The sequence below is a fragment of the Oncorhynchus kisutch genome, linkage group LG21 (genome assembly GCF_002021735.2).
Source record: "Oncorhynchus kisutch isolate 150728-3 linkage group LG21, Okis_V2, whole genome shotgun sequence".
Taxonomy (NCBI): Eukaryota; Metazoa; Chordata; class Actinopteri; order Salmoniformes; family Salmonidae; genus Oncorhynchus; species Oncorhynchus kisutch.
Window position 1 is genome coordinate 25267266 of NC_034194.2, and position 20969 is coordinate 25288234.

Below are 20969 nucleotides of genomic sequence, written 5' to 3' on the forward strand. Positions count from 1 at the left end.
AATATGATCTCTTGATCATTTTGGTTTTGCTGTCAAATGTCCAGTATGCCTAATTATAGTGGTGAATGTCCTTGTAATCAGTGCAGATACTTAAAACGCATACTTAACAACTACACTAAGTACAGGCCTGGGGCGACAAAGACTTGCTTGGGAATATTCCACTAACATTCTTTAAATAGGGACTCAATTATCACTTGGAAATGAATAGTTGAATCATTAGAGACCATTGGACCATAGCCCCAAGACTAAAGGGGAGATTCTATTTGGATGGGCTCCTAGATGCTGGTCTAAGGCCAGTTTTCCCGAATAATGGTAAAGGTTAGGATTTGGGGTGGGCTTCTGCCTGTGTGCTACTGCTTGCCCCTGTTGTCGCCCCCTTCTGGCTATTCTAAGCATAGCCGCTGGTTGGAACCAATGGTTTGGATGTAAACTCAGGAAAAAAAAGAAACGTCCTCTCACTGTCAACTGCTTTTATTTTCAGCTAAATTAACATGTGTAAATATTTGTATGAACATAAGTTTCAACAACTGAGACATAAACTGAACAAGTTCCACAGACATGTGACTAACAGAAATTGAGTAATGTTTCCCTGAACAAAGGGTGGGTCAAAATCAAAGTAACAGCCACCAGCTGCATTTAGTACTGCAGTGCATCTCATCATGGACTGCACCAGATTTGCCAGTTCTTGCTGTGAGATGTTACCCCACTCTTCCACCAAGGCACCTGCAAGTTCCCGGACATTTCTGGGGGGAATGGCCCTAGCCCTCACCCTCTGATCCAACAGGTCCCAGACCAGCTCAATGTGATTGAGATCCGGACTCTTCGCTGGCAATGGCAGAACACTGACATTTCTGTCTTGCAGGAAATCACACACAGAACGAGCTGTATGGCTGGTGGCATTGTCGTGCTGGAGAGTCATGTCAGGATGAGCCTGCAGGATGGGTACCACATGAGGGATGAGGATGTCTTCCCTGTAACACACAGCGTTGAGATTGCCTGCAATGACAACAAGCTCAGTCCGATGATGCAGTGACACACCGCCCCAGACCATGACGGACCCTCCACCTCCAAATCGATTCCGCTCCAGAGTACAGGCCTCGGTGTAACACTCATTCCTTCGACAATAAACGCGAATCCGACCATCACCCCTGGTGAGACAAAACCGCGACTCTTCAGAGAATAGCACTTTTTGCCAGTCCTGTCTGGTCCAGCGCCGGTGGGTTTGTGCCCATAGGTGACGTTGTTGCCGGTTACAACTGGCCTACAAGCCCTCAGTCCAGCCTCTCTCATCCTATTGCGGACAGTCTGAGCACTGATGGAGGGATTGTGTGTTCCTGGTGTAACTCGGGCAGTTGTTGTTGCGATCCTGTACCTGTCCCGCAGGTGTGATGTTCGGATGTACCAATCCTGTGCAGGTGTTGTTATACGTGGTCTGCCACTGCGAGGACGATCAGCTGTCCATCCTCTCCCTGTAGCGCTGTCTTAGGCACCTCACAGTACGGACACCGCAATTTATTGCCTTGGCCACATCTGCAGTCCTCATGCCTCCTTGCAGCATGCCTAAGGCATGTTCACGCAGATGAGCAGGGACCCTGGGCATCTTTCTTTTGGTGTTTTGTCAGTAGAAAGGCCTCTTTAGTGTTCTAAGTTTTCATAACTGTGACCATAATTGCCTACCATCTGTAAGCTGTTAGTGTCCTAACGACCGTTCCACAGGTACATGTTCATTAATTGTTTATGGTTCATTGAACAAGCATGGGAAACAGTGTTCAAACCCTTTACAATGGAAATCTGTGAAGTTATTTGGATTTTGACTAATTATCTTTGAAATACAGGGTCCTGAAAAAGGGACGTTTATTTTTTTGCTGAGTTTATATGTAGATGACAGATAGGGGGTGCTGTGTTGAAGCCACCATGCTTCCATCTTGGTACCTCCCACCTTTGTAAAACATATTTTGGAAGTTATAGAAGCTACATGTATTAATGTCTACATTTGTTTTGACATTCTATTACAGACACCTTCATGCATAAGGTATATTATGTGAGCTAAACATAAAAATAAACATGAACAAATATATAAAAAACATTTTCCTTAAAGTATATCTTTTTGAAATGACTAATGTTACTGTCACTACAGGAAAAAAGACATAAATCAATGTAATTTTGTCCTTGAAACATATATTTGAAATAGTGTAGAATTCCATTCATTCCTATGGAGGACTGATCCTACTGGGGAGTACCAATATGGCTGACCATGCTTCTCACTGGCCAATACATAGCATCAGCAATCCAGGGTTTATATACATCATTGGTTGGAACCCTACCACCTGTACTCTCCTCCTGTTGCATTTGGTTCTTGACCTTGTTCATGTGATGTGGCCCTAAAGATTGTTGTCCCCTCCCTCACCTCCCTCCCTCCCTTCGTTTCTCTTACAGTCCCGTCACTCTCATCAGCATGTGTCCGGAGCAGTATGAGTGAGTATCTGCATGCCCCGCCCCAGGGAGATCAGAATGCCCCTGAACAGTCTGCCCTCCTCCCTGTCCCTGCATCCACAACTCAACCCCCCCCCTACCACCCCCACTAAGCCGTCATACCGCATGTTGCCTGTCTGCCCGATTGACCAACCAAACTCTTCCTCCCATTTACAGCCTCCTCTTCCTCCTAACCTCCTCTCCATCCCATTAGCAGGGCCGTAACTCATGGCCCGGCTTCCTAGATCAGCACAATCTTCTGTTGGTTCTTTGTTGATTATATTCTCCTAGATTTCTTCAAAGTCTTTTTCGTTGTTATTGTGTTTCATGTTGTACCCATCTCTACCCCTCCATTCCCTCTCTCCACCCCTCCATTCCCCATCTCCACCCCTCCATTCCCTCTCTCCAGGCTTTCCCAGTCACCCCAGTTCTCTCATGATGACACTCATTCCAGGATAGAGCAGTATGCTAGCAGGTACTGTACACTACCATCACACAAACCTTGCACACACTTGGTATACCAATGACTGTCTATGCCAGACTATTGTCCATTAAGGGTAGAGACAGTAGGGCTCGCCTCCCCTGCCAATTTGACTGTGCCCCCTTAGTGACAGCCATTCCATATGCTATTCTGACATGGATCTTTCCTTCTCATTAACCATTAACCCACAGGTGAATCACTACAGCCCCTGACTGTTACCAGATAACAAGCTGCCTTGACACACACACACACACACACACAGCCAGACAGACTCTGTATTAACAAAGCTATCCCAATGTCAGCCTTGGGCCAGTGTAGGGATCATGTTCTCTTTGTCTTCATCTCCCTAGGAGCTATGAGGCTCCCCTCGCTCCCTCTCTTTATTACACAGCTCAATACATAGAGCCTTTCATCTGCTGGCCCAATCTAATTACCGTGGGTGGGTGTGTGTGAGCCTGTCTCTGTGTGTGTGTGTGTGTGAGCACCAAGGCCAGGGCCAGTAATCAACTGTGTTCCCCATCCCAACCGCATAGATCTGTCACAACACACACATACACTCCCGCCGTGCCCAATAGGATTTGACCGGTGTGGCTCTGAACCTCTCGTCCTGGCCATGTGCAGCACTGTACCATAATCCATCTCATGTCATAACTGGGTCCCATATTGCGATGGCTGATCCCCTAGCTGTTGGCTGAACTCTGCCTGATGTCTGCCGTCCACTCCTTATGTTATGTTACATTTCATCCATTCAGCTAGAATGGTGCACTAGCCAACAGGGGTTGCCTCTGTACCCAGCAGTGTTTGGTAGGCGTTGACCCCCATGGTAACGTTTCTGAACTAATCCAGCTAATGTCTGTATCTGTGTTTCTCAGGCTGGCTCAGATGGAACGCTCCAACGGTTCTCTGCCCACTGACAGCAGCTCAGCTACAGGAAGCATGTAAGTAACCATTAGTAACCGTTTCCATTAGTAACCGTTTCCATTAGTAACTGTTTCCCTCTGTCCAGCTACCTGTCAGTAACCATTAGTAACTGTTTCCCTCTGTCCTCCTACCTGTCAGTAACCATGAGTAACTGTTTCCCTCTGTCCACCTACCTGTCAGTAACCATTAGTAACTGTTTCCCTCTGTCCACCTACCTGTCAGTAACCATTAGTAACTGTTTCCCTCTGTCCTCCTACCTGTCAGTAACCATGAGTAACTGTTTCCCTCTGTCCACCTACCTGTCAGTAACCATTAGTAACTGTTTCCCCTCTGTCCTCCTACCTGTCAGTAACCATTAGTAACTGTTTCCCTCTGTCCACCTACCTGTCAGTAACCATTAGTAACTGTTTCCCCTCGGTCCACCTACCTGTCAGTAACCATGAGTAACTGTTTCCCTCTGTCCACCTACCTGTCAATAACCATTAGTAACTGTTTCCCCTCGGTCCACCTACCTGTCAGTAACCATTAGTAACTGTTTCCCTCTGTCCACCTACCTGTCAGTAACCATTAGTAACTGTTTCCCCTCGGTCCACCTACCTGTCAGTAACCATTAGTAACTGTTTCCCCTCTGTCCACCTACCTGTCAGTAACCATTAGTAACTGTTTCCCTCTGTCCACCTACCTGTCAGTAACCATTAGTAACTGTTTCCCCTCGGTCCACCTACCTGTCAGTAACCATTAGTAACTGTTTCCCCTCGGTCCACCTACCTGTCAGTAACCATTAGTAACTGTTTCCCCTCTGTCCACCTACCTGTCAGTAACCATTAGACTCTGTCCTCCTACCTGTCAGTAACCATTAGACTCTGTCCTCCTACCTGTCAGTAACCATTAGACTCTGTCCTCCTATCTGTCAGTAACCATTAGACTCTGTCCACCTACCTGTCAGTAACCATTAGACTCTGTCCTCCTACCTGTCAGTAACCATTAGACTCTGTCCTCCTACCTGTCAGTAACCATTAGACTCTGTCCTCCTACCTGTCAGTAACCATTAGACTCTGTCCTCCTATCTGTCAGTAACCATTAGACTCTGTCCTCCTACCTGTCAGTAACCATTAGACTCTGTCCTCCTACCTGTCAGTAACCATTAGACTCTGTCCTCCTACCTGTCAGTAACCATTAGACTCTGTCCTCCTATCTGTCAGTAACCATTAGACTCTGTCCTCCTACCTGTCAGTAACCATTAGACTCTGTCCTCCTACCTGTCAGTAACCATTAGACTCTGTCCTCCTACCTGTCAGTAACCATTAGACTCTGTCCTCCTACCTGTCAGTAACCATTAGACTCTGTCCTCCTACCTGTCAGTAACCATTAGACTCTGTCCTCCTACCTGTCAGTAACCATTAGACTCTGTCCTCCTACCTGTCAGTAACCATTAGACTCTGTCCTCCTATCTGTCAGTAACCATTAGACTCTGTCCTCCTACCCGTCAGTAACCATTAGACTCTGTCCTCCTACCTGTCAGTAACCATTAGACTCTGTCCTCCTACCTGTCAGTAACCATTAGACTCTGTCCTCCTACCTGTCAGTAACCATTAGACTCTGTCCTCCTACCTGTCAGTAACCATTAGACTCTGTCCTCCTATCTGTCAGTAACCATTAGACTCTGTCCTCCTACCCGTCAGTAACCATTAGACTCTGTCCTCCTACCTGTCAGTAACCATTAGACTCTGTCCTCCTACCTGTCAGTAACTATTAGACTCTGTCCTCCTATCTGTCAGTAACCATTAGACTCTGTCCTCCTACCTGTCAGTAACCATTAGACTCTGTCCTCCTACCTGTCAGTAACCATTAGACTCTGTCCTCCTACCTGTCAGTAACCATTAGACTCTGTCCTCCTACCTGTCAGTAACCATTAGACTCTGTCCTCCTATCTGTCAGTAACCATTAGACTCTGTCCTCCTACCTGTCAGTAACCATTAGACTCTGTCCTCCTACCTGTCAGTAACCATTAGACTCTGTCCTCCTACCTGTCAGTAACCATTAGACTCTGTCCTCCTACCTGTCAGTAACCATTAGACTCTGTCCTCCTACCTGTCAGTAACCATTAGACTCTGTCCTCCTACCTGTCAGTAACCATTAGACTCTGTCCTCCTATCTGTCAGTAACCATTAGACTCTGTCCTCCTACCTGTCAGTAACCATTAGACTCTGTCCTCCTATCTGTCAGTAACCATTAGACTCTGTCCTCCTACCTGTCAGTAACCATTAGACTCTGTTCTCCTACCTGTCAGTAACCATTAGACTCTGTCCTCCTATCTGTCAGTAACCATTAGACTCTGTCCTCCTATCTGTCAGTAACCATTAGACTCTGTCCTCCTACCTGTCAGTAACCATTAGACTCTGTCCTCCTATCTGTCAGTAACCATTAGACTCTGTCCTCCTACCTGTCAGTAACCATTAGACTCTGTTCTCCTACCTTAGACTAATGGACTTCATATTGCTGTCCTCACTACCTGTGTTGTGTATGGCCCAGTGGGCTGTGGCGTTACACTACAGTACGTCGCTCACCCTGTCATAGTATAAGTCTCTCTGTCCATTCATGTGTTAGCTTTGAGTGTCATGTATCAAAAATCAAATGATTATTATTGTCATTATTGGTCTGTGGAGCGCTGATGATGGTAATTGAAGAGACAGAGAACAATAAATTGGAAAGAGGGAGGATAGAAAACAAGATGGGGAGAGGATAGAAAACAAGATGGGGGAGAGGATAGAAAACAAGATGGGGAGAGGATAGAAAACAAGATGGGGAGAGGATAGACAACAAGATGGGGGAGAGGATAGAAAACAAGATGGGGGAGAGGATAGAAAACAAGATGGGGGAGATGATAGAAAACAAGATGGGGGAGAGGATAGAAAACAAGATGGGGGAGAGGATAGAAAACAAGATGGGGGAGAGGATAGAAAACAAGATGGGGAGATGATAGAAAACAAGATGGGGAGAGGATAGAAAACAAGATGGGGAGAGGATAGAAAACAAGATGGGGGAGAGGATAGAAAACAAGATGGGGGAGAGGATAGAAAACAAGATGGGGGAGAGGATAGAAAACAAGATGGGGGAGAGGATAGAAAACAAGATGGGGGAGAGGATAGACAACAAGATGGGGAGAGGATAGAAAACAAGATGGGGGAGAGGATAGAAAACAAGATGGGGGAGAGGATAGAAAACAAGATGGGGGAGAGGATAGAAAACAAGATGGGGGAGAGGATAGAAAACAAGATGGGGGGAGGATAGAAAACAAGATGGGGAGAGGATAGAAAACAAGATGGGGAGAGGATAGAAAACAAGATGGGGGAGATGATAGAAAACAAGATGGGGAGAGGATAGAAAACAAGATGGGGAGAGGATAGAAAACAAGATGGGGGAAATGATAGAAAACAAGATGGGGGAGATGATAGAAAACAAGATGGGGAGAGGATAGAAAACAAGATGGGGAGAGGATAGAAAACAAGATGGGGGAGAGGATAGAAAACAAGAGGGGGAGAGGGTGGGTGAGAGAAGGGGAATGGGAGACAGAAGAACTGAGAGGGAGGAAAGAAGTTTGAATTACGCACGGGGGAGAAAGATAACGATGAAAAGAGTGGATATTAGATAGGGATATGTTACGGAGAGAAAGATGGTTTGCTTTGATAAAGACCTTGGAGTTGGAAAAATGTTATGGAAAGAGAAGTTTAGAAAGAAAAGGCGAGGAGAGGGAGGGAGAAGAGATCACAAAAGATATAGAGGCAGTTAGCAGTACAAAGAGAGGGAACATGCTGAAGCTCCAGATGTGTGTGTGTTGTGTGTGAAGGGTTGAGTGTTTCTGTATACCCATAAAGCTGTCTGGAGGGCATGTTGAGAACTATTCCCAGCTGAGATCCTAATCGGGGGAATGAGTTCTCTAAACTCAGATGCCCTCTGAGGTTACACCCTCTGTGATGCTGGTTGGAGGTCTCTGGTCACCCTCTGTGATGCTGGTTGGAGATCTCTGGTCACCCTCTGTGATTCTGGTTGGAGATCTCTGGTCACCCTCTGTGATGCTGGTTGGAGATCTCTGGTCACCCTCTGTGATGCTGGTTGGAGATCTCTGGTCACCCTCTGTGATGCTGGTTGAGATCTCTGGTCACCCTCTGTGATGCTGTTGGAGGTCTCTAGCCACCCTCTGTGATGCTGGTTGGAGATCTCTGGTCACCCTCTGTGATGCTGGTTGAAGGTCTTTGGACACCCTCTGTGATGCTGGTTGGAAGTCTCTGGTCACCCTCTGTGATGCTGGTTGGAGATCTCTGGTCACCCTCTGTGATGCTGGTTGGAGGTCTCTGGTCACCCTCTTTGATGCTGGTTGGAGATCTCTGGTCACCCTCTGTGATGCTGGTTGGAGGTCTCTGGTCACCCTCTTTGATTCCATTTTTAGACGTTAGAATTAGATGATCTCTCAACCTGATCTGATACAAGAGCTGAAATCTGAAGTTATCCTGTTTGTGTGTGTGTGTGTGTGTGTGTGTGTATGCGTGTGTGTGTACAATGAAGTGGGATTTGGAAATGGTTTTCAGTGAGGACACGTTGCCCAAAAAATCTACCCACACACAAAAGAGCATATGAAGGGTTTGAGGAGGCTAGAGACAACTGCATGAGAGATCTAGAATCGGAGACAGTGAGCACGATAGACAGATTGGAGAGAGAGAGGGAAGAGAGTGACAGAAAGGTAGGAGGAGAGAGAGAGAGAGAGGCAGCGTGGGTAGACTAGGGTCTTGATTCTCACAGCGCGACCAACTTTACACATTCACGTGTGCGCCTGCTCTGTCCGCCTGCCCCCCCACCTCCCTCTGTCCGCCTGCCCCTACACCTCCCTCTGTCCGCCTGCCCCCACACCTCCCTCTGTCCGCCTGCCCCCACACCTCCCTCTGTCCGCCTGCCCCCCCATCTCCCTCTGTCTGCCTGCCCCCACACCTCCCTCTGTCCGCCTGCCCCCACACCTCCCTCGGTCCGCCTGCCCCCCACCTCCCTCTGTCCGCCTGCCCCCACACCTCCCTCTGTCCGCCTGCCCCCACACCTCCCTCTGTCCGCCTGCCCCCCCACCTCCCTCTGTCCGCCTGCCCCCACACCTCCCTCTGTCCGCCTGCCCCCACACCTCCCTCTGTCCGCCTGCCCCCCCACCTCCCTCTGTCCGCCTGCCCCCCCACCTCCCTCTGTCCGCCTGCCTTCTCCTCTTAAAAGCTCTATTGTAAAACAGCCGGTGCTCGAGACTCCCCCAAGTACCATTTCACCACAGTAATGGACAGAATGTGCTTTTCTGCTCTGATTTTACTCTGCCTAACAACTCTGCTTCAGAGAGAGAGAGACTCCCGAGCCCGTTGGGGAGTTGCAGCAATGAGACAAAATCTGTCTGGATCGCAATATGGGAGAATAAAGGGGGTACAATTTTATTATAATATTATTATTTTTTTAAGTACAGAAACAGGACAAATACACAGTCAGTGATAATCAGGTAATGATGAGGAAGAATGTTAATGTGATAGTAACATTAGAAGTAGCAGGGTAGAAACACCCTCCAGGCTCCAACCATTTATCCTCTCATCCTGTTGTTCCTCACATCAGCCCAGTAAGTATAACCACTGTAGTTATGTTCTAGCCCTGTCTACTCAGCTAATATCCCATTATATGGCCTGCTTTCATCATGATTTTACTCTTTTTTTTGTTCAGAAGTAGATTTCCCACTCTACTCTTTGAGAGACATTTTATTCCATTTTTTTGAGTGTGTCAGCCATTTTGGGATAAGGACACAATTCGTAAATCTAAACCCAAAACACAATGCAGCGGTAGGTCTAATGTCACCCTGCGTCCTTGTGTCAACGTTAACAGGTGAGTTAGCGATGCTTCCTTTAAAAGGATCAAGTCCCTGGAATCTGTGGACAAGCATTTTAAACAGCTGTAAATCCTGTCTAAGCTGATTTGAACGCAGCCAATCATCAATTTGCTTGTGTGGGGTGTTTGAACAGCTTGTACTCCGCCAAGGATTCATTCTGATCCCCTTTTATTTCACGCTTTTCAAGTGTTTTTTTTTTAAAGTCATATCTAATTCTGTTCCACCTACGCTTGATCTCTAGAGCCTCTTCATCTCTCCAACTCCTCCATCTGAGTCTTAGCATGCTCACACACACTGATACACACACACACACACACACCCACATATAAACACGCACTTACAGTGGGGCAAAAAAGTATTTAGTCAGCCACCAATTGTGCAAGTTCTCCCACTTAAAAAGATGAGAGAGGCCTGTAATTTTCATCATAGGTACACTTCAACTATGACAGACAAAATGAGGGGAAAATCACATTGTAGGATTTTTTATGAATTTATTTGCAAATTATGGTGGAAAATAAGTATTTGGTCACGAACAAACAAGCAAGATTTCTGGCTCCTCTGTCCTCCACTCGTTACCTGCATTAATGGCACCTGTTTGAACTTGTTATCAGTATAAAAGACACCTGTCCACAACCTCAAACAGTCACACTCCAAACTCCACTATGGCCAAGACCAAAGAGCTGTCAAAGGACACCAGAAACAAAGTTGTAGACCTGCACCAGGCTGGGAAGACTGAACCTGCAATAGGTAAGCAGCTTGGTTTGAAGAAATCAACTGTGGGAGCAATTATTAGGAAATGATTCGATCTGGGGCTCCACGCAAGATCTCACCCCGTGGGGTCAAAATGATCACAAGACCAGTGAGCAAAAATCTCAGAACCACACGGGGGGACCTAGTGAATGACCTGCAGAGTGCTGGGACCAAAGTAACAAAGCCTACCATCAGTAACACACTACGCCACCAGGGACTCAAATCCTGCAGTGCCAGACGTGGCCCCCTGCTTAAGCCAGTACATGTCCAGGCCCGTCTGAAGTTTGCTAGAGAGCATTTGGATGATCCAGAAGAAGATTGGGAGAATGTCATATGGTCATATGAAACCAAAATATAACTTTTTGGTAAAAACTCAACTCGTCGTGTTTGGAGGACAAAGAATGCTGAGTTGCATCCAAAGAACACCATACCTACTGTGAAGCATGGGGGTGGAAACATCATGCGTTGGGGCTGTTTTTCTGCAAAGGGACCGGGACGACTGATCCGTGTAAAGCAAAGAATGAATGGGGCCATGTATCGTGATATTTTGAGTGAAAACCTCCTTCCATCAGCAAGGGCATTGAAAATGAAACGTGGCTGGGTCTTTCAGCATGACAATGATCCCAAACACACACCCCCGGGCAACGAAGGAGTGGCTTCCTAAGAAGCATTTCAAGGTCCTGGAGTGGCCTAGCCAGTCTCCAGATCTCAACCCCATAGAAAATCTTTGGAGTGAGTTGAAAGTCTGTGCTGTGAGATCTGCATGGAGGAATGGGCCAAAATACCAGCAACAGTGTGTGAAAACCTTGTGAAGACTTACAGAAAACGTTTGACCTCTGTCATTGCCAACAAAGGGTATATAACAAAGTATTGATAAACTTTTGTTATTGACCAAATACTTATTTTCCACCATAATTTGCAAATAAATTCATAAAAAATCCTACAATGTGATTTTCTGGATTTTTTTTTCTCCTTTTGTCTGTCATAATTGAAGTGTATCTATGATGAAAATTACAGGCCTCTCTCATCTTTTTAAGTGGGAGAACTTGCACAATTGGTGGCTGACTAAATACTTTTTTGCCTCACTGTATACACACACACATTGATACACACACATGTACTGTCATTAATTACGTGTGTGTGTGTGTTCGGGGTTTCCGTTAGGAAAATGTGGCAGCGGATATTAACCGGCAACATTTTAATTTAGCGGACATTTGAGAAGTTTACCGGACCCGTATGCATTTGTTGTGAACCCTGATTAGGGCGTCCACCCACGGTGCTCAGAATGACACTGGGCGTACACCCACGGTGCTCAGAATGACAGAAATCACATTTAGATGATGGTCATTCATATTAACAGAACATGCAGGTTGAGGATGCAGCGATGTGCTGTGCTTCTTACAGAATTCTGATGTGCACTTTTACTTTTCCTCAGACAACATGACGATTAATGAACAGCAAAATCACTAGCCTATGTCAATCCACTATAGTAGAGAAGTTTAGTCTACCTATTCTATTGGTCAGCTTGCTGAGAAAGAAATAGCCTATTCCAAACAGACTCTGGGACAGTTGTGGGACGATAGATCCCAATTTCATACAACCAGTAGGCCTAGGATACATAAAATCTACTTTTAAAAGCCATTAGTCTGATGCTACAGATCAGAACGTTCAGCTTCAAATGTTGATCAACTATTATTTATTCACATGATAAACACAGCAATGCACACAAGGCAGTAGGCTACGTGTGAATGTTCTTTCCATGATGCAATTAGCGGGACAACACTGTTGTCAAAAATGCATCGCACATGCAGGCGGTTTCATGTGACAGGGAACTAACTATCTGCTAGAACTGTAGAAAGAGAGGAAATCTAATAGGCTCATTTGAAGCAAGGTAAGACATGTCTCATATGTATTAAAATGTTCATCTTTCAAACAATTAAATATATGTTTTAAAAATGCATACTGCCTCCAGCTCACTGTAAAATGGTGTGTGACACACTGATGAAGCCTGCCTTCAGTTACCATTTCATGCATCGTTTATAACAACTGGGAACTCTGAAAATGTCAGACTTCCGACTTCAGTGTCATCAAGACAACTGGGAACTCTGAAAATGTCAGACTTCTGACTTCAGTGTCATCAAGACAACTGGGAACTCTGAAAATGTCAGACTTCCGACTTCAGTGTCATCAAGACAACTGGGAACTCTGAAAATGTCAGACTTCCGACTTCAGTGTCATCAAGACAACTGGGAACTGGGGGAAAAACGAGCTCCGACTGGGAAAAATATTTTTGAACGGTCATTCAACCCAGAATTCCAACTCAGGAACTCCGGCCTCTTTCAAGAGCTCTGACTTTCCGACCTGAAGATTACTGACGTCATGTTTTGACCTCGTATTTTTCAGAGTTCCCGGTTGTCTTGAATGCACCACAAGATGTTGCAGCAGCTCTCACGCTGTCTGACAGATTTTCCACTCATAGGCTCTGTATCTGTATTCTGTACGCATGTGATAAATAAGATACATAACCAATATACTTTACACACACGCCAATTTAATTCCACAAAATTATGCTAATTAACCTATAAGCATGACTTGTCAAATGTATTTCCATCGCCTGGTATTTCCATCATTCAATAGGTAAAAAAGAAGCATTATTTCACAATGGGGTTTCTTCTTCTTCCGGACGACTGGCCGGTGACAATTTTATTCATTGGCTTTTCTATTTTTTTATCGCACAGAAAACGTCTATTACCGGCTAACTGAAACCCTGGTGTGTGTGTGCGTGCGTACGTGTGTGTGTTACTTGGCTGTCTCGTACTGTTTCACACACACTGCATTTGGAACTTAATGCCAGCTGAGTGATGGCACCTTTGAACAGTCTTGGCAGAACATTTATGTGTGTGCTTGCTTTTGTGCATGCGTACATATGTGCGTGCTCACGTTTGCTGGCATGCGTGCGTGTGTGTGTGCGTGTGTGTGTGTGTGTGTGTGCCCTGCTATCCATTTGTTTCCAGGCATTTTATCGGGTAGAAAAGCCTTAATGAGAAAGCCAGAGAGCTGCTTATTGTGTGTTATCTCCAGCAAAGGCTCAGTGTTGTCATTGATGCTGCTGTTAATCACCAAGGAGACAGGACTCTTTCTGCTTGTCCTTCCTCTCTTCTCTGTCTCCTTCCCCTGTCTTTCAATCTCTCTCTTGCTTTCTCTTTCTTTTTTTCTTTCTTTCTGATAATAATAATTATTTTTGTCTTTCTTTCTATATTTTTCTCTCGCTCCCTCTGAACCTTCCTTTCTCCCTACAGTCTCTCTCTCCCTTCTGTTCCACTCTCTTACACATCATCTGATTTGGCTCTAGTAAGTATCAAGCTTTACCTTTGGGCTTTAATCAGGCTTCTCATTCAACTCTGAACTCAATATACCCCGCTTTGCATCACAGAGAAAAACAACACAAAAATGCTCTGAAATGAACCATTTGAAGCCCCCCCCTCCTCTGCTCCCCCACATTTCCACACAAACAACTCCATAGCACTGGTCCCGCCTTTTCTAACACTACCTCTTGCATTCTCTCTATCTCTCTCTCTCACATTCTCTCTCTCTCTCCCTCGCATTCTCTCTCTCACATTCTCTCTCTCTCTCTCTCACACATTCTCTCTTGCATTCTCTATCTCTCTCTCTCTCTCACACATTCTCTCTTGCATTCTCTATCTCTCTCTCTCTCTCTCTCACATTCTCTCTTGCATTCTCTCTCTCTCTCTCTCTCACATTCTCTCTTGCATTCTCTCTCTCTCTCTCTCTCTCTCTCTCTCTCTCACATACTCTCTCTCTCTCTCTCTCTCTCTCTCTCTCTCTCTTGCATTCTCTATCTCTCTCTCTCTCTCTCTCTCTCTCTCTCTCTCTCTCTCTCTCTCACATTCTCTCTTGCATTCTCTCTCTCTCTCACATTCTCTCTTGCATTCTCTCTCTCTCTCTCTCTCACATTCTCTCTTGCATTCTCTCTCTCTCTCTCTCTCTTGCATTCTCTCTCTCTCACATTCTCTCTTGCATTCTCTCTCTCTATCTTTCGCTCTCTCTCACATGTGCTTTCTCTCTCTCTCTCTCTCTCTCTCTCTCGTGCTCTCTCTCATTCACTCACTATTTAATTGGTTGCTCCCAGCACAGTTGAGGTTTCACCCTGGCCCTCCCTATATGAGCTTCTCTTCACAGTTCCTGTCTTCCTTCTCCATATTTACTCCCTCATATACACACAGTTTATTAGGTACACCACCCTATTCATGAAAATGGATCGCTCCTACAGACAGTGAGTCTCGTGGCCTTGATTGATATACACTGCTCAAAAGAATAAAGGAAACACTTAAACAACACAATGTAGCTCCAAGTCAATCACACTTCTGTCAAATCAAACTGTCCACTTAGGAAGCAACACTGATTGACAATACATTTCACATGCTGTTGTGCAAATGGAATAGACAACAGGTGGAAATTATAGGCAATTAGCAAGACACCCCCAATAAAGGAGTGGTTCTGCATGTGATAACCACAGACCACTTCTCAGTTCCTATGCTTCCTAGTTGATGTTTTGGTCACTTTTGAATGCTGGCGGTCCTTTCACTCTAGTGGTAGCATGAGACGGAGTCTACAACCCACACAAGTGGCTCAGGTAGTGCAGCTCATCCAGGATGTCATATCACTGCGAGCTGTGGCAAGAAGGTTTGGTGTGTCTGTCAGTGTAGTGTCCAGAGAATGGAGGCACTACCAGGAGACAGGCCAGTACATCAGGAGACGTGGAGGAGGGCAACAACCCAGCAGCAGGACCGCTACTTCCACCTTTGTGCAAGGAGGAGCACTGCCAGAGCCCTGCAAAATGACCTCCAGCAGGCCACAAATGTGCATGTGTCTGCTCAAACGGTCAGAAACAGACTCCATGAGGGTGGTATGAGGGCCCGACGTCCACAGGTGGGGGTTGTGCTTACAGCCCAACACCGTGCAGGACATTTGGCATTGGCAAATTCGCCACTGGCGCCCTGTGCTCTTCACAGATGAAAGCAGGTTCACACTAAGCACATGTGACAGACGTGACAGTCTGGAGACGCCGGAGAGAACGTTCTGCTGCCACCAACGCACCACAGACTGTCCAGGAGTTGGCGGATGCTTTAGTCCAGGTCTGGGAGGAGATCCCTCAGGAGACCATCCACCACCTCATCAGGAGCATGCCCAGGCGTTGTAGGGAGGTCACTCCAAATCCAGACCACCATGGGTTGATCCATTTGATTTCCATTGATAATTTTTGTGTGATTTTGTTCAACGAAAAAAGTATTTAATAAGAATATTTCATTCATTCAGATCTAGGATGTGTTATTTTAGTGTTCCATAAAAAATTTTGAGCAGTGTATAAAGCAGGCATCAAGGCATTCAGTTACTGTTCGATGGAACATTAGAATGGGCGAAACGAGTGACTTAAGCTAATTTGAGTGTGATATATATATATTTTTTTACTAGGCAAGTCAGTTAAGAACAAATTCTTATTTTCAATGACGGCCTAGGAATAGTGGGTTAACTGCCTGTTCAGGGGCAGAACGACAGATTTAAACCTTGTCAGCTCGGGTGTTTGAACTTGCAACCTTCCGGTTACTAGTCCAACGCTCTAACCACTAGGCTACCCTGCATCCAGTATCTCAGAAACGGCCGCCCTCCTCAGCAAGGGTTTATTGAGAATGACGTGACAAACAAAAAACATTAAAAAAAATGTTTTGGTCATTTTTTTTTAAAATAATTATAATAATTGAATTACTTTATTGTCCCCATGGGGAAGTCTTGTTGTGGTGTCATGTACATGTTTTAGGTGGTGTTTAAATACAAAACAAATTGACAATACAACTTTCATAACTGCCCTTACTGAGTCGATAGGAACATTAGCTATTTAGGAGCGATATCACACATGGAACAAATTATTGTCTAGTTCTGTTTTTTCTGCCGTGCGGTACCCTATACATGCACCCTGAGGGGAGTTGTTCAAAGTCCAGGTACAGGGGATGGCTTGGGTCTAAAATGATTTTGTGAGCCTTGCTGAGGGCCCTGACCTTTAAGATCTCATCCAGGCCTGTGTGTTTGACTCCAAGTGGCTTGGGGAGGGCCCTGACCTTAAAGATCTCATCCAGGCCTGTGTGTTTGACTCCAAGTACCTTGCTGAGGGCCCTGACCTTAAATATCTCATCCAGGCCTGTGTGTTTGACTCCAAGTACCTTGCTGAGGGCCCTGACCTTAAATATCTCATCCAGGCCTGTGTGTTTGACTCCAGGTGGCTTGGGGAGGGCCCTGACCTTAAAGATCTCATCCAGGCCTGTTTGTTTGACTCCAAGTGGCTTGGGGAGGGCCCTGACCTTAAATATCTCATCCAGGCCTGTGTGTTTGACTCCAAGTACCTTGCTGAGGGCCCTGACCTTAAAGATCTCATCCAGGCCTGTTTGTTTGACTCCAAGTGGCTTGGGGAGGGCCCTGACCTTAAATATCTCATCCAGGCCTGTGTGTTTGACTCCAGGTGGCTTGGGGAGGGCCCTGACCTTAAAGATCTCATCCAGGCCTGTTTGTTTGACTCCAAGTGGCTTGGGGAGGGCCCTGACCTTAAAGATCTCATCCAGGCCTGTGTGTTTGACTCCAAGTACCTTGGGGAGGGCCCTGACCTTAAAGATCTCATCCAGGCCTGTGTGTTTGACTCCAAGTACCTTGCTTGCTGTGGTGATAATCCTTCTCAGCATATTTCTCTGGCTGACTGTGGCATTGCCAAACCAACAAAGAATACTAGTACAGTCCGCGGCAGTCCTGTAGGCAAAAACAGCTAGTTGATGGGAGAGTTCGAAGGAGAATGGCAAGAATTGTGCAAGCTAATAGGCGGGCCACAAACAGACAAATAACACTGTGCAGTATAACAGTGGTTTGCAGAATGGCATCTCAGAATGCACAATTCGTTGATCCTTGTTATAGATGAGCTATTGCAGGCTCCAATGGACACGTGTTCACCAACACTGGACAATGGAGGAGTGGAAAAACATTGCTTGGAACATGACAGTGAGTTGACTGAGTGGCCTGGTCAGTTCCCAGAACTCAACTCAATAGAGCATCTTTGGGATGAGATGGAACAGGCTGTACGCAGCATGACTGTACAGCCGTCCAATTTGCAGCAACTGCGTGATGTCATCGCATCAGCATGGACCAACATCCCTGTGGAATGTTTCAAACAGCTTGTAGAATGCCCTGAAGAATTCAGGCTGTTCTGGAGGCAAAACCGGGTTCGACCTGGTACTAGATGGGTGTATAATGTCTAGATGTTTATCTCCTCTCCGCCTGGCTCTTATGTCATTATCTACGTCTCAGTGATTTCAGACAAGGCACTCATTTTGCAAGGAAAAAAGATTGATAGATAACAGTCCTTGAGATGAGAAGGGTGTTTGTCAGGCGTGTGTGTGTGCTTGCATGTGTGTATGGGTGTGAAGCGCTGTGTGGTGGAGTGAGCACTAATGGAAGCATCGATCACGCGGTACAGAAGGAGGACAAACTGAATTTCTATTCAACTTCATAGTTTTATAGCTTCATAGTGCGTTCCATTCCTACACAAGATCGCAGCTCTTAGCCTTGAGGCAGACAGCCGTCACACTGACTGACAAGTTGGACTCTTCATCTGTAGAATATCATGGAGAACCTGAATAACTGTACGACTGTGATATTTCAGTCACATTTCTTGGCTCTTGTTTATAACATTTCAATAGTGGTACGGAGGAGGAGTCTACTGGATCTGGAAGCGACTTCGCCATTCATTTTCTTGATTCAGGTTCACTCAAACTTCCTTTTAATCTTTGTTTGACAGTTACGGCTGATTTCGGGATTGTATAAATCGATTTGCTTTCTGAATTGTTTGATCAAACTTTTTGCCGCCAGATCCTAATATCAAGGCATAAAAACTACAATTTGTCTCCTGAATTAGCCATACTGAGCTTACATGCACGTTAGGCCTGAGCTCGTTTTCCCTGGGTAAACTAGCTGGCTAGCTGAACTATGCTAGTTTTCGTCCTCATTGCCAAACTTCATTAATACTGCACCCTCAACTCCTTTGCTAGTAATAGAATAATGTAACTAAGAAATTGGCTGGAAACAAAATGTAAAATTATTTATTGTTTTGTTGAATATTCATGACTGGATCAAGATATCTGTCGTAAGACGATGGTGATGAAGGATATCACTACTTCAGTTTTGAGGTCCACCAACGCTGTTGGTGTAAGATTAGCTGGACGTTTCTGACTGGTCTTGGAACTGTGACAGGGCAGTCTCTCACGCTTGGATCAATGGGATATGTAGTGATTTTACCAACACAGCCAGATATGTACACAGTCGTGTACCTTTTAACCGTTTTTAAACTGACTATCATATTTGTTGATTAAATCTGACTTCATTAATACACTGCTGAAAAAAATAAAGGAAACACTTAAACAACAAAATGTAACTACAAGTCAATCACACTTCTGTCAAATCAAACTGTCCACTTAGGAAGCAACACTGATTGACAATACATTTCACATGCTGTTGTGTAAATGGAATAAACAACAGGTGGAAATTATAGGCAATTAGCAAGACACCCCCCAATAAAGGAGTGGTTCTGCAGGTGGTGACCACAGACCACTTCTCAGTTCCTATGCTTCCTGGCTGATGTTTTGGTCACTTTTGAATGCTGGCGATGCTTTCACTCTAGTGGTAGCATGAGACGGAGTCTACAACCCACACAAGTGGCTCAGGTAGTGCAGCTCATCCAGGATGGCACATCAATGCGAGCTGGGGCAAGAAGGTCTCCAGGCGCTACCAGGAGACAGGCCAGTACATCAGGAGACGTGGAGGAGGGCAACAACCCAGCAGCAGGACCGCTACCTCTGCCTTTGTGCAAGGAGGAGCAGGAGGAGCACTGCCAGAGCCCTGCAAAATGACCTCCAGCAGGCCACAAATGTGACTGGGTCTGCTCTAACGGTCAGAAACAGACTCCATGAGGGTGGTATGAGGGCCCGCCGTCCACAGGTGGGGGTTGTGCTTACAGCCCAACACAGTGCAGGACGTTTGGTCATTTGCCAGAGAACACCAAGATTGGCAAATTCGCCACTGGCGCCCTGTGCTCTTCACAGGTGAAAGCAGGTTCACACTGAGCACATGTGACAGACGTGACAGAGTCTGGAGACGCCGTGGAGAACATTCTGCTGCCTGCAACATCCTCCAGCATGACCGGTTTGGCGGTGGGTCAGTCATGGTGTGGGGTGGCATTTCTTTGGGGGGCCGCACAGCCCTCCATGTGCTCGCCAGAGGTAGCCTGACTGCCATTAGGTACCGAGATGAGATCCTCAGGCCCCTTGTGAGACCATATGCTGGTGCGGTTGGCCCTGGGTTCCTCCTAATGCGAGACAATGCTAGACCTCATGTGGCTGGAGTGTGTCAGCAGTTCCTGCAAGAGGAAGGCATTGATGCTATGGACTGGCCCGCCCGTTCCCCAGACCTGAATCCAATTGAGCACATCTAGGACATCATGTCTCGCTTCATCCACCAACGCCACGTTGCACCACAGACTGTCCAGGAGTTGGCGGATGCTTTAGTCCAGGTCTGGGAGGAGATCCCTCGGGAGACCATCCGCCACCTCATCAGGAGCATGCCCAGGCGTTGTAGGCAGGTCATACAGGCACGTGGAGGCCACACACACTACTGAGCCTCATTTTGACTTGTTTTAAGGACATTACATCAAAGTTGGATCAGCCTGTAGTGTGGTTTTCCACTTTAATTTTTAATGTGACTCCAAATCCAGACCTCCATGGGTTGATAAATTTGATTTCCATTTATCATTTTTGTGTGATTTTGTTGTCAGCACATTCAACTATGTAAAGAAAAAAGTATTTCATAAGAATATTTCATTCATTCAGATCTAGGATGTGTTATTTTAGTGTTCCCTTTATTTTTTTGAGCAGTGTATCCAGGAATTTCACAAGGTAATTCACATTCGAAAACTTGAGAAAATAGCAACTCTACAAAGCGCCAATGGCTACAATAATAGGCTAAATTACTTCCAGACACGAAGGATCTACGGAGCTCCTTCTCCTCCTCACCTCTCTATACTCTATCCCATCGGCAGAGGTTTGTAGACATAATTCTCCAAGAATAGGAGTCCTCGTCCTTGCTAACACAATAGATCCGCCTGGGAAACAAAACATGTTTCGTCCAGAAATCTTTTCATATACTAAACACTCTGAATATGCATGTAATGTTAATGATGGCCTGAACACTTGGGTCATTTATGAAATGCTGTGTCTGGGTTCTGTAATGGGTCTCCTGAGGGCCGTACATTAGGAGTTAGAAGCTGTGTTAGCCAGATGGTGTTTGGTAGCCTAGCTTAGCCTAGCCATGCTATTGACACAGTTAGTGCTCCAAGCC

General features: G+C 45.8%; 1 protein-coding gene across 9 annotated transcripts in view; it reads left to right on the forward strand.

The window, feature by feature from the left end:
• utrn (utrophin) overlaps nucleotides 1-20969 on the forward strand; it is a 337767-nt gene that overhangs the window by 305537 nt on the left and 11261 nt on the right. For 7 of the 9 annotated variants that reach the window (XM_031800412.1, XM_031800411.1, XM_031800413.1 and 4 more), the window contains 3 exons: nucleotides 2437-2475; nucleotides 2882-2947; nucleotides 3826-3891. In XM_031800412.1, the coding sequence (XP_031656272.1) occupies nucleotides 2437-2475; nucleotides 2882-2947; nucleotides 3826-3891 (171 nt within the window). The remainder of the gene's footprint in view (nucleotides 1-2436; nucleotides 2476-2881; nucleotides 2948-3825; nucleotides 3892-20969) is intronic. The other 2 variants (XM_031800415.1, XM_031800419.1) reach the window with 1 other exon arrangement.